Source organism: Ziziphus jujuba, chromosome 4 (assembly GCF_031755915.1).
Source record: "Ziziphus jujuba cultivar Dongzao chromosome 4, ASM3175591v1".
Classification (NCBI taxonomy): Eukaryota; Viridiplantae; Streptophyta; class Magnoliopsida; order Rosales; family Rhamnaceae; genus Ziziphus; species Ziziphus jujuba.
In genome coordinates this window covers 10,666,074-10,678,662 of record NC_083382.1, presented here as the reverse complement: position 1 = coordinate 10,678,662, position 12,589 = coordinate 10,666,074, and the positions used below count along the sequence as shown (strand labels likewise).

The window sequence follows — 12,589 nt, the reverse complement described above, 5'->3', positions numbered from 1 at the left end:
GTTAAAAATTGTCTGTTCCAATCATCAACGTTAAACACAGGATTAAATCTTAAATGATAGTCTAGGATTTAACATCACAATTGAAGCCAAAACAGTCTAAAAAGTCCACTTCGAACAGGCATCGAGACAAGCATGTCATTTCTATAGGAAGGGAAAACGAATCTTGTTGTAAGAGAAATTACTATAAAGAATTCTTATTAAGCTATGGAGAGAGTAATACAATGCCTTTTTCTTTTTTCCCCTATGCAAAATCATCAGGAACAAGTAATAGAAACGAACATTTTTTTTTTCTTTTTTTTTTCCCATTTAAATAACCTGCAAAACTGCCAAAAGGTTAAAAAAAACAAAAAAAATGTAAGAAAATGTATAGAGTCTATGAGATTCTGTTGTGCTTATGCATTGAAGAGCTTCCTGAAAGGTCCATCCTTCCGATCTTTCGCAGCTTCGGTGAGAGCAAGGAACCTCTTGAAACCTGTGGTGGCTGCGCCTCGGCCAAGTGCAGCTGCTCTTGCTAATACATCCTCTCGAGAAGCTATGAGTCCAACTGAAGCAAGATTGGGCAGATTGGCCATCACAGGAGCAGCAGGAGCAGTAGGTGCAGCTGGGACTGGTGGTGCGATAGAAGGTTGTGTAATCCCCGGCCCATGCTTGTTGAAGTCATCTAGTATAGTTTGCTGATCAGCTTTTTTAAGACCCTGCAACACGTTCACTAATTATTGAATTTGGTCCAATGCAAAGCTTAGACAAATTTTTCGTTGAGGCAAAATTCTTTCATCTAGACCCTGTTAGAATGTTGCTGAAAATGGCTTGCCTATGTTACAAACTGGGGACCTAGCGGCTGCTGAACAGGCCTCACCGAATCAAAGATATTCTAAACCAGTCTGTCTAATCAAATATGTAACTAATTTAATTGACTACCTAATATACATAAAAAGAATACCAAATTAAAATTTATATTACACCAGAAACAAAGGAGCACAACGATAAAGTAAACGACTTAAAAAATTACCAATCAAACCTACAGCATGCAGATGCAGCATCACAAATGAATGACTTCATAGGATACTGATCAATTGAGAATATGCATTAAATCAAGAATTATATATCTGCACTCATGAAACTAGGGCAGACTTCCCCACTTAGAATCAACAAATGCAGGAAAATAAAAAACTAATGCTTTGCTGAAGGAAATAATTTAAGTTCCTCATCACCAACAGTATCTGGAGCAGCAAAGCTAACCTACTTTCTGTTTATTTAGCTGTTTTTAAGTTCGTTGTGGTGGGCGGAGATAAAGGCTCAAGTAAAGTAGAGTTATTAGACTATGATGTGGAGCCTGTTGGGAAAGACAAATAGTAGTGGATTTAAAATGTTGGATCCCAAGACCTAAAAGGCCTTAAACTTTTGGGTCAAGTTGTGTTTAATATGTATTTTAAGGTAATATCTTGACAAACAATGCATGAGAAACAAAAATGCAACCATAGACAACCTTTAGCTCCAGAATTCGCTGAAATTCCATTGGCGTTCCCTCTGGTAGTAGTGCACGATATGTATCAGCTACAGAATCAATTGGGGACAGTATAACCTGTAGAAATGAAAAAAAGAGAAGAAAAGAGAATAAAAAGTAGAAAGAAACTTTCTTCATAAGAGAATACTATAAGCTGCCATAAACTGTACAAGAATTGAATACCAACCTTCAAAAGTGCTTCGGCTTTGCTCATCTCACGGCTTACATATTTTGAATAACTAGCAGCACCTGACGTCTATTTCAGAAGAACAAATAGGAATTGGATAATAAGTTTAATTTGTTGTAAAAAGGGCATGCTAAAATATGACAAGGAAACTTCTGCATTGTGAGTGTCCATTAACTTACATCGAACTAGGATTTCCCCAAACAAACTATTACCTAAAACGCATAAATGCACTTCATCAATCATAGCAGTGCATCTACAGCTATTGCAGCTAAACCAAATGACGAGGTTTAAACTAATACTATGCCAACAAAGTCAGTGATTACTTTCCAAATTCATAAACCTTCATTTGTAAATAAGTATCACTGCAAAAAAAGCTATGTCTTAAATCAATAATATATGCCAAAAGAAGTAATTAAATCTACCAATTGGTACGATTCATTAATCCACAAGAGCAAAGAGAACTTCAACTATTAAAACAATGTTCTAGCTGCCAATATCATAACTGTGCCTGCCGAGAAGCTGGCTTATTTTTTTTCCATGGAATACAGATCAACACTTTCCATTGAGATGATCTCACAAAACATCTTTTAGGTTAAGTAAGGTTTATAAAATTCTAATGTCGATCAATCTGATATGATAAAAAGCAAAATTGAGAAAAAGAGTGAAAGACAAAAATTAGTCCGGAGCAAGCACAAATTTCTATCATCACGTCCTAGCTTGCTAAAAAGCACTGGGATCTGATGATTTAAGAAAGAGGAACTACGGAAACTATATACAAAACATGGCTCAAGTGCCACCGTGACAATCCTGACACTTATAAAAAACTTTTGCATAGAGTTCCATAATAACCATACTAATTAGTATAAATATATCTTGCTCACCTGTCGACCGAGGGAAGGAATATCTAAAAGAATTGTCTTTACAGCTTGAGTATCCAATAACATCTGAAACAGCATCAAGACATTTATTATATGTAAAATATAATAATCAATCTGCGATATTACTTAAACAATGAACTAAAATTTATCAAAGCATTATCAATATTAAAAAGTAACAAACTATATAAATCATAATGTTTTGACCATTAGATAGTAGCAACATGCTCAGCAACATATTAACTACGATGCTTCATTATTTTTACAACTTTGAAGCATTTCAAGACAAGAAAATGGACCAGTATACTTGTACATTTAGCAAAAACAAATTCAAACTAAAAGTAATGGAAAAAGAAGGAACAAAAGGTCATTAATAAATAGCCGTACTTGTTGGGCTCCAGTTTCAGATATTTGCTTGCATTTGAAGATGTTGGTATAGAAGCGTGGACCAAGTGATGATGCAAGCTGCATAACACAACAGAAATAATTAGCACAGCGAGCTAACTTCTAATTTGAAGGCAGATTTGTTGTGAGAATATACAATATATACTTACTTTGGCATAAAGTTCAGAATTTATACTGGTTCAAAGTTTTAACCAGACAAAATGTCATTGCAGAGTTAAATCCTCAGTTCTGGAATAGCAATACCCCCTGCCCCTCTTTGTATATATTATGTTGGTTCAGAATTTTTTATGGATTTTCTATGAAGATTGTTTCTTATAAAAGGAAAAAAAAAAGTTTTAACCAGACAAAATGTCAATGCAGGGTTGGATCCTCAATTCTGATATGCAAACCCCCCTCCCCGCGGCTCCTCTTATGCATAAATTTAGGCATGTACTTTTTTATTTAAATTCTCAATTGATGTTTGGACGATGCACACATGTATATCTCACCTTGTCAAGAAAGAATTGGAAGTAAACTGGTGAAAGAAGTCTTCCAAGTACAGGAATACTGCTATTAAGAATCATATTTATGCCATTGACATACCTGCAAAAAGTGGATGTGATTATTTGCAAAAAGTGTGAAAAGCACAACCAAAGTTCAATAATGCTACTAGGATAACTTACTCTGATTGGTCACCAACACTTTCAAGTGTACCCCATGGAACACGTGTCATTGCAGCCATTTCAACATCAAATTTCGTTTCAAGACCATGCACTAGGGTTACTAATGCTTTTGTTATTACAGCTGAAAATTCATCCTGCACAAATGCTTGACCACTGTAGAAATTGACAAAAGAAATACCACAGCATAATTTTATTTATAAATATTTAGCTAATACCTGCACTTCTGACATATCCACCCCATCTACTAAATGAGAATCAATTATTTTCGATACACTTTCGGCCAGCTCACCAGACTGTCAAAAGTTAAAATCCAAAATTGATAAGGCTGTTGATAAGTTTAGATATTTGCATTAAGACACTTCGTGGAGAGTTTAAACTACTGTTAGACATCATTAACCACAACACTCAACAGTTCTTTAAAGAAAGCCTATGCTGATGTACTTAAAAGGCATGACTAAGGAAATGATCTAGTACAACATATTCTGAAAAGCAAATAATTAACATCTGCCAGTTTCTTCATGACATGTCCAAGTTATTTGAATTTTCCGTCTTGTTTTATGTCTACTTCATACTACACTCTCAGGTCAAGACCAGACTGTCAAAAGTTAAAATCCAAAATTGATAAAGCTGTTGATCAGTTTAGATATGTGCATTAAGAAATGTTTATGTGATTACAAATAGCAACTAGCAAACACTTTGTGGAGAGTTTAAACTACTGTTACACATCATTAACCACACCACTCAACAGTTCTTTAAAGAATGCCTATGCTGATGTACTTAAAAAGCATGACTAAGGAAACGATATAGTACAGCATATTCTGAAAAGCATATAATTATCATCTGCCAGTTTCATCATGCCATGTCCAAGTTATTTGAATTTTCTGTCTTGCTTTATGTCTACTTCATACTGCACTCTCATGTCAAGACCATACTTCAATGTTATAGAATCAAAGGTAAGCACTAAGACCTATAAGTTCAAAAGGCAAATTGGATAATCATGAACTCATGAAAGTAATCATAAACCTACATATCCTAAATATTGTACCCCCGTCTTATCCTAGCATTATACATATATTTCTGATATTTCTCCAATATTAATATTTATAAGATGCTTGCATGATAGCTGGAAGAAAATAAGTTTCATCCTTATCAGCATCTTCAGAAATTTTTGACGTATTATCAGCATTTCATTGTCATTATAAAAAAATTCAAACCTTGCATTTGTGTGTGCATTACATACAGCATCCAAGTTAACATTTAATAGCCAAACGTAGTTGCCATGCATCCAGAACACTTACTGTCTTATGGCAATATTCGGCGGAATTCACAATATAACATATCACTCTTTCATCTCTATCCGAAGTCTGCTCAAAATTGTCCAAGAGATATAATAGGAAAATTAGCTCATGTTTAAAATGAAAAGCAGCAGAACAACCATAAAATCAAAATGGGTCTGTTTGATACCTTTATCTGCCCATCCATACCCGTTGCTGCTGCAACAATTCCTGTCCCACCCTTAGGTAGTCTTGCAAACAGCTTTGTAGCATATGCTTTGAGAATTCTTTGAAACACCTGATGGTACAAAGTTGAAAAAACTTCTATTCTTTATAAACTATATTATATATATATATATAAATGTACCAACTTATGTTTGACTTGCCATCTCAGGGAGCTATTAATTTATTCATTGCTCCAGATCTTAAGAATTATTTATATATCCATTAGTATTATCTTGGTGAAGATAACAGCAACAAGCACACATGTGCATACGTCCACACATGCATATTATATGATGGCTGTGGTAATCCTTATAGTGCATGCCAAAAGGTTACAAAATGAAAGACTTTAGGAACGCACCTTGAACAGATTAAATAACGTTTGATTCTTTGTCAAAGCACTGCATCGCTTTAAACTTCTCTTGATAATGAGAAACAACTGTAAACAGAAAATTGGCAACAAGAAAGTGCATTGAATGTTAAATCTGGACATTTAACATGAATTTCTATGAATGCATCTGATGGACATTTTGTACAACAAAAGAAGATAATAACAATAAAATTATGTTAAAAAAGGATGGATATAAAACATAATGACTGGAAGAAGAAAGAATGTCTCGTTGCTTACCTGCATGCTGCTAGATAAAACATTGTTTTGACTTCCCTCATCGATATCCCATGTTTCCTCCTGTTATAAACAAAGTTTTTAGAAAGAAAAAGGTTCAAGAAAATTATTGAAAAAAATATATTTAAAAAAAGAAAAAAAAGAAAAAAAAAAGAATTATGAACCTATTCAACCTGTACAAGCTTCTCCAAATTCTCCATCAGTGTTTTCTCTTCTAGTTCTATGTATACTGTCAAGTGTGGTTCAAAGCAAGATGAAATAATTCCACGAAAGTTGAACTGCCAAATCAAACAGTACAAGTATTTCTTAGGACTAATCTTTGTTTTTGTTAGCTAAAGTCCTGAAAAAAGATCAAAGCTATAGTTCCAAGCAAAAATATAAGGAAACAACATGAATATACCATCAAACATGATAAAGCATTAAATCAAATTTCCCGAAACAATTTGGTGATTTTAAATAATCTGTCCAAAAGAAGATATTGTTTCACAATTTTTTGTCCCTGTTTGCAGTTACAAGCACCGCACAATGAAACAAAAATCCTTTAAACTTCCACACTTGATACAAAAGATACATGAACTCAGTAGCACTTTGCTCATTAGGTATATCAGTTGATTCCAGAAGAAAAAGGAAACGGTCATAATTTATGACAGTTTTCGTACTGTAACATGAAAACAACACTACAATGCATGGCATTGACCTCAAGTGGTTTTAATTGAATAAGCCTAATACAGTTACAACTCAAATTATATTCCATAAAGATATACCATTAGCTTCAATTTGTCAAAGAAATACAAAACGTCAAGTGATTAGGTCACAGCCATCATACAAGCATCTGAGTCAAATGTGGAACAAAAATATAGAGATAGAAATATGCAAGGATACAACATAAGAGTATATGAATAGTACCCCAGCTCCAGGCACTGACAACTCTTTATTCCCATCTTTTTCCTGTCAACACAAAATCAAAAGGAACAACAGGTGACTTGATAACATACAATTAGATTATTACTCTGAACAAAAGCATCATCCAAACTAGAAATTTTCAATATGCATACCTCAGGGCCACTTCCCTGATGTACAGCAAGCTTTTTTTCATACTTTTTTCGAATATCTGAAACACTTTGACCGGTATTTTCCCCTCTACCAATTTCTTCAATATCATTTCCAATCTCTCTCCCCTGAGTACCTCCGCCAAATTTCTCTGCCAATTCATCCTCAAATTCTAGAGTTCGTTGCAGTGCCTACAAACAATACATAGCACACTAAGATTGGTAGAACAAGAAAACTGGCAGACCATGTGAAATTTAATATCATTTAGCCGGACTTATGAAGTCCAGGTAAAAGATGTAACAAAAATGGGTACGCTCATCAAATTGAACAAATTTGAAGGCACTATAATCTACACCAAACTCACTACTCTGCACATAAAAATAACTAATAATAGTGTAAAAACAATATATATATATATATATATATATATATATATGGATATGGCTTACCAACAATAGTGTTCCAACATCTGGTTTTTCTTTCATATAAATAAGGATATCCTCTAGTTGTTTCCTGAGAAAAACAAAGCCTCATTAGACACATTCTAAAGTTAAGCAAAACATATTGCTTGAAAGACCTCCACTATCCAGAGGACAGTGCAGGGAGGTGTGCAATAATAGAATCCTATGTTCCAAAGGATGGACTCTTCAACAAAAACTGAAAAGTTAAAGAATTTGATTTGGCAACACACACACACACACACACGCACACGCACACGCACACGCACGCACGCACGCACAATTAGATTATACCTTGTCTTCTTGCAGAATTGAATACAGAGCCGATAAGGCACATGCCACGAAGCAGGAAAGATTTTCCAAATTTCTTCATTTGTTCTTATTCGACGCTTGATCCATGCATATCTTCGTTCAGTTTTATCCAACTTAGCAAGTTCTTCAATAGGAAAACAGTGAGAAATTCAAAATCAAGGAAATTTAAGTACAGAAACTTCAAACACTAAATTTGTATAAAATATGAGAGCTCAGACAGACCAGCTCCTTCAAAGATCTGTTCGTAGGAAGTAAGTTCTCTGCTGCAAAAATTGTTTACCAACTCTTCTCTCACAGATGGCTCCAAAGCGTCAACAACTAAGCAAGCATCGGATAATTGCTGCAGTAGATTAGTTTCTTCAGTCTCCTTTCCAGTACCTAAGCTGATAAAAAATAATAAAGAAGAAATACTTAGGAAGAAAATTCAAAGCTCTCTTTTGTTTATTAAGGAAAGGAAACATATGTTTATTAAAGTATAATGAAATTGCTAATTAAGAGGATGATAAATCCTAAGAAACAGAAAACTACAAATAGAACCCTATTCTATAACTGGAAAACATTCACACAACTCAAGTTTAACATGTAAAATGGTAAACCATAGAACTCCTTACCATTCAAAGTCTTACAGCTATGATTAGGCATAGATAAGGTATATGATATTTGCATCTTCCCCATTGATTAAGAACACAAGCAAGATGCATGAACAACTTACATTCAAGAAAGCACATAAAAGAACAGAATACAAATTAGCATCTCAACATCAAAACTGATGGACAACTGCACTGAAAATTCTACGACAGATGTCACAGAACCTGATGATCCAAGATCAAGGCTCTCTCACATAAGTGGAAACAGCGCATTAATGTTGGTAATGCAAAACATATTAGGGGTGTTAAAGAGCATGTAAAATAATCAAGCACATAACAACTCTAGCTGGAGCAATATGGGGCATTGTAAGAGAGCATCACTTAAAAAATTTATGAACCCAAGGAATAAGACAACTGCATCCACTATCCAATTTACACCAGCTACATCACAGTAACATACACCTAGTTGCTCTACAGAGCTTCAATTGTATGACCAAGAACTCCTCATCCAACACAATAAGCACTAAGCAAGTATAGGTAATAATATGCCCATCCATGTTCAGATGGCTTACAAGCAACATGGGCAAATCTTTTTCTACCCACTAAATCTTTGACAAAATTGAGCAACCAGATATGATTTGTCTAATTTTTAATAAATTATTACCAACTAATTATTAAACAGTACAAGAAAAAGACAGCTAAGTTTGTTAGGAATTCTTGACATAATAACATTTCGCCTTTTTTTTTTTTTTTCCCGGTAATCTTAAACGTATTAAGAAATTATTAAGGTTGTAATATGGTACATACAAAGTAAGCAAATATACAAAGTCTTAAAGTCTAGCACATTGGAGAAAAAGACAATGGTAACACACGAGAAAGGGCCAAAAACCTTTAAATTGTCATCCTAGGCTTATATGCAGTAGTGTCCACTACTACGCAGGCTTTACTATTTCCCTTCTTTTACATGCTCCATAAACCAAACATAACCCACAGATCCATATCTAGATAGCATAGTGCATAAGAAACAGTAAGAACAGAGAAAGACTCTACTATTTCCCTCCTTTTACATGATCCACATAAACCAAACAGCACAAATCCATATCAAGATAGCACAGTGAATAAGAATGAACAAATAATCTTACATTATAAACAAATATAAGAGATACTTGAAAAACGTTTTAAATATAGAACTCATGAACTTTGCAGACATACCTTGAGAAATCAGAGAATACATGTGACTTAAGAATCTGTTTGATATTCTTAAATTTCTCTCTGAGCTCTGTGATTTTTGGAATATCCCTATAAGCTTCAAAATGATTGCATAATTGGTTCACAGCCTGAAATGCATCATGAACCAACAGTTAGAAACATATAGCAATTTTCACAAATCATTATAAATCTGTATTACAAAAAGTCAATGCCTATATGAGTGCATGCATGTGCATGTGTATATAGAATGTATATGTATTCATGAATGGATAGATTAGGTATTTATTCAGTAGATATCTACAAAATGAGTCTTTTTTTTTTTTTTTTTTTTTTTCATTTTCTATAGAAGAAAAACAAAAGACAGAATACATGAAGAGCTGAGGACAAACAAACCTACAGTAAATATGGACTATATTAACTGCAAAACCAGATAACTACAAGTGATTTATCATAAAAATAAAGAGAAGGACTACCTCTAACTGTGCCGCTGCCTCCTTGTACTGCCGTTTTGAAGACATTACTTGAAGCTGCTCAACAGCAGAGACTACAGTAGAATGAAAAAAGGGTAATAAAGTTTTTAGTAGAATTTTCAAAAGGCATGCATATCCAGTCTTTTAATTAGTTTCAAACAATTAAGTTGAAAGTACATCAGAAAGTGAGATCTTTTTAAACAGTTGCAGTCAAAAGTTTCAATGATATAATCCGTAGATTACAGTTTAAAGTTCAGTTTTAGAACTGATTATAAGGCCTGAAGCCAACGTTCCCGACTAAAATTCTGACTTTTGCTCTATCATATTATTGTTCACACAAGAGCCAATTATAAAGACTAAATAGATAAATAATGGCCAATAAGGTAGGACAGAACATAGAATTCAAAGTAACATAACGTGATAAGTGACGCATGCCTAGCCAGATCTTGAATATTTATGAAAACATGTGATGCTTGGTCTCCAAAGCACATGCTTCATATCACCTCAGTGATGACACCCATAATGAAGACTTGTGACTTAACTCAAAGCATCATCTGTACTCTTTGTGAGTACAGCAGAAGACATATGACTTAAAATACATACTAAACCAAGTACCTGCATCACTGTAGTTTCAACAATGAGCCCCATGACCTAACATTCTTTATTTTTTGAGATAAACTTGAGAAATTAGAAATCACTTATTAATCTATTGTACTTTAGTTAGTCTTCACAACACGTTTACAAGTAGAATGAATATAGTTAAGACGTACGTCCTTTCTCATTTCTAAAGCATTTTTTCTTCATTTCACTAATAAATAATCTCTTTATGGTTCTTCAAGGCCAACTTTATTGTTTCCTCTTGGTATAACATACAAATGGGAGTGACAAAGCCTTTCTATATGTATTTTATTTCATGACTCTTATATATAGTATGGTGATGGACTATCACTGAGCTTCTAGTATGGTGGCTCAAACATACCATAATCGCATACAGAACTTTGCACATCAAAAACACTAAAAGAATAAATTATTTCTTTACCCGATACACTTGATTAAAGATTATATACGTTTTTGTTATCTTACAACTCTTACTTCCTCAGAAACAGTTTCTAAAACTTGATTATATCTGGAATCTTCAATATAAAATGATCAACTACCATAAACTAAGGAAAAGAAATATTCATTAACCATAACAGGAGAAAAATATACCTAGCATGTTAAGACGATGAAGAGCAGTAATTGTTGTTGTTATATGCTTTTTGGCAAAGTCCAACTTCTTTATGTCACGGCATATTTCTTGAACCATTGTCTCACTTTGCTCCGCTTTTCTTTTTATTTCCAGGATCTTGTACATGAGTTCCTGCTTTACCGAAAATCAAATGAATAAACAAATGTTAAGATTAAAAAGAGGGTGAAAAATCCCAAGATGAGACCAGAACCATATGCAGAATAGGCTCTCAGATGTTTATAAGTAAAAAAGCAGACCTCAACAGCCCGTGTAGCAGCAGCAAGGTCCTCCTTGGCTTTAGTTCCTGAATTACTCTGGAATTCACAATAGCCAATCCCATCAAAGACAATATAAGTCATCGGAACTAAGCATATGTAACTGCAGTTATAATTTCCATCCCTTCACCCCCTCCACAGTTTGCTAATAATTTAACAGATCTTTGGCAATGCAAGTAGATGGCATAAAGAAAGGCAAAGATAAAGAAAGGCAAAGATCATGACCTGTTGACGAACAGCCGCTAAAATTCCAGCATCCACACGCCGAATCTCATTGTGTATCTTTTGCATAAGGGGCTCAACACCAGATAAAGATGCCTCTGAAATGTTCAACAACATATTTCACAACATACATATTATATCAGTAATCATCTAACAAGATGTTTGTTCAACTTAACTCAATCAACTCCAATGGCTTCTGATCAATTCTAAAATTGCAATTTTACCATTTTCATCACTTTCTTAGCCACTTCAACTAATTATTCATATTGTGAAATGCATATAACATATACATGTATATATATATATATATATAGAGAGAGAGAGAGAGAGAGAGAGAGAGAGGGAGAGAGAGACCTGTGGGGAACATCTGGTTGATGTACTCCAAAGCGCTAGACTTGTCCATTGCTCTTAATTAACTTAGAGAATCACTGAAATTCTGTTTGGGCAAAAAATGGCAGGTGAATACTCAGCGCTTAGAAAGAAAACAAAAAATAATTAATTCAGAACTCCAAAAAAAAAAAAATAATAATTAATTCAGAACTCCAAAAAAAAAAAAAAAAAAAGATACCAAATTGAAAAATCGAACAAAAATTCGAAAATGCAATCAAACTTTAATCCAACAAATTCCTAAATCTTCAAATTCAACTTCGTGGTTGTAGTAATCTAAGCTGAATCAAATTACGAGATCTCTTATAATAAGCACCGATTTTTGTATATCCGCTCAAACGAGAAATTCATAGTACGAATCGAAATGAGATCTAACAAAACTTGAGAGCTTACCAGTCACTGACACGACCCAAAGTCGTGGAAGAGTTTTTTTCTTTCTTCGTCTCCCCTCGCAGCTTGATCCAGTTAGGCTGATAAACGGGTCAAACGACAAAAAAAACCCAAGTCCGAAACCCCTAAATATGAACCGGGTTTCGGAAAACATATTTTCATTGCTTTTTAAAGCAGTTTTCAGTTACTTTATTTTCTATATTTTTATTTAAAGAAACCAATTTTCAGAGAATAAAAAAATGTTTTT

General features: G+C 33.9%; 1 protein-coding gene across 2 annotated transcripts; it reads right to left on the bottom strand.

Moving 5' to 3' along the window:
• Window positions 1–163: 163 nt before the first annotated feature.
• Window positions 164–12,507, bottom strand: LOC107416830 (vacuolar protein sorting-associated protein 53 A). Of its 2 annotated transcripts, none has more exons than XM_048471661.2 (25): window positions 12,346–12,507; window positions 11,920–12,001; window positions 11,569–11,663; window positions 11,326–11,382; window positions 11,050–11,200; window positions 9,844–9,914; window positions 9,374–9,498; window positions 7,797–7,957; window positions 7,557–7,698; window positions 7,254–7,317; window positions 6,810–6,995; window positions 6,661–6,702; window positions 5,928–6,032; window positions 5,758–5,817; window positions 5,491–5,568; window positions 5,098–5,205; window positions 4,932–4,997; window positions 3,849–3,926; window positions 3,634–3,767; window positions 3,460–3,553; window positions 2,954–3,031; window positions 2,573–2,635; window positions 1,692–1,760; window positions 1,487–1,582; window positions 164–695 (listed from the first exon to the last, which is right to left on the bottom strand). In XM_048471661.2, the coding sequence occupies exons 2-25, from the start codon at window positions 11,966–11,968 to the stop codon at window positions 393–395; spliced, it is 2,475 nt and encodes an 824-aa protein (XP_048327618.1). In that variant the 5' UTR covers window positions 11,969–12,001; window positions 12,346–12,507; the 3' UTR covers window positions 164–392. The 2 variants fall into 2 exon arrangements, 1 of the variants encoding a protein (XP_048327618.1); XR_007240255.2 differs by lacking the exon at window positions 164–695 and adding an exon at window positions 1,871–1,903 and having other exon boundaries at window positions 1,481–1,582.
• Window positions 12,508–12,589: the final 82 nt, after the last annotated feature.

Coding starts and splice junctions, on each gene's coding strand:
- LOC107416830 (XM_048471661.2), bottom strand. CDS start 11,968: ATGGACAAGTCTAGCGCTTTGGAGTACATCAACCAGATGTTCCCCACA. Junction 4,998..5,097: donor GTATGGATGGGCAGATAAAG/GTATCAAACAGA, acceptor AATTTTGAGCAG/ACTTCGGATAGAGATGAAAG. Junction 1,583..1,691: donor AAGCCGAAGCACTTTTGAAG/GTTGGTATTCAA, acceptor TCATTTCTACAG/GTTATACTGTCCCCAATTGA.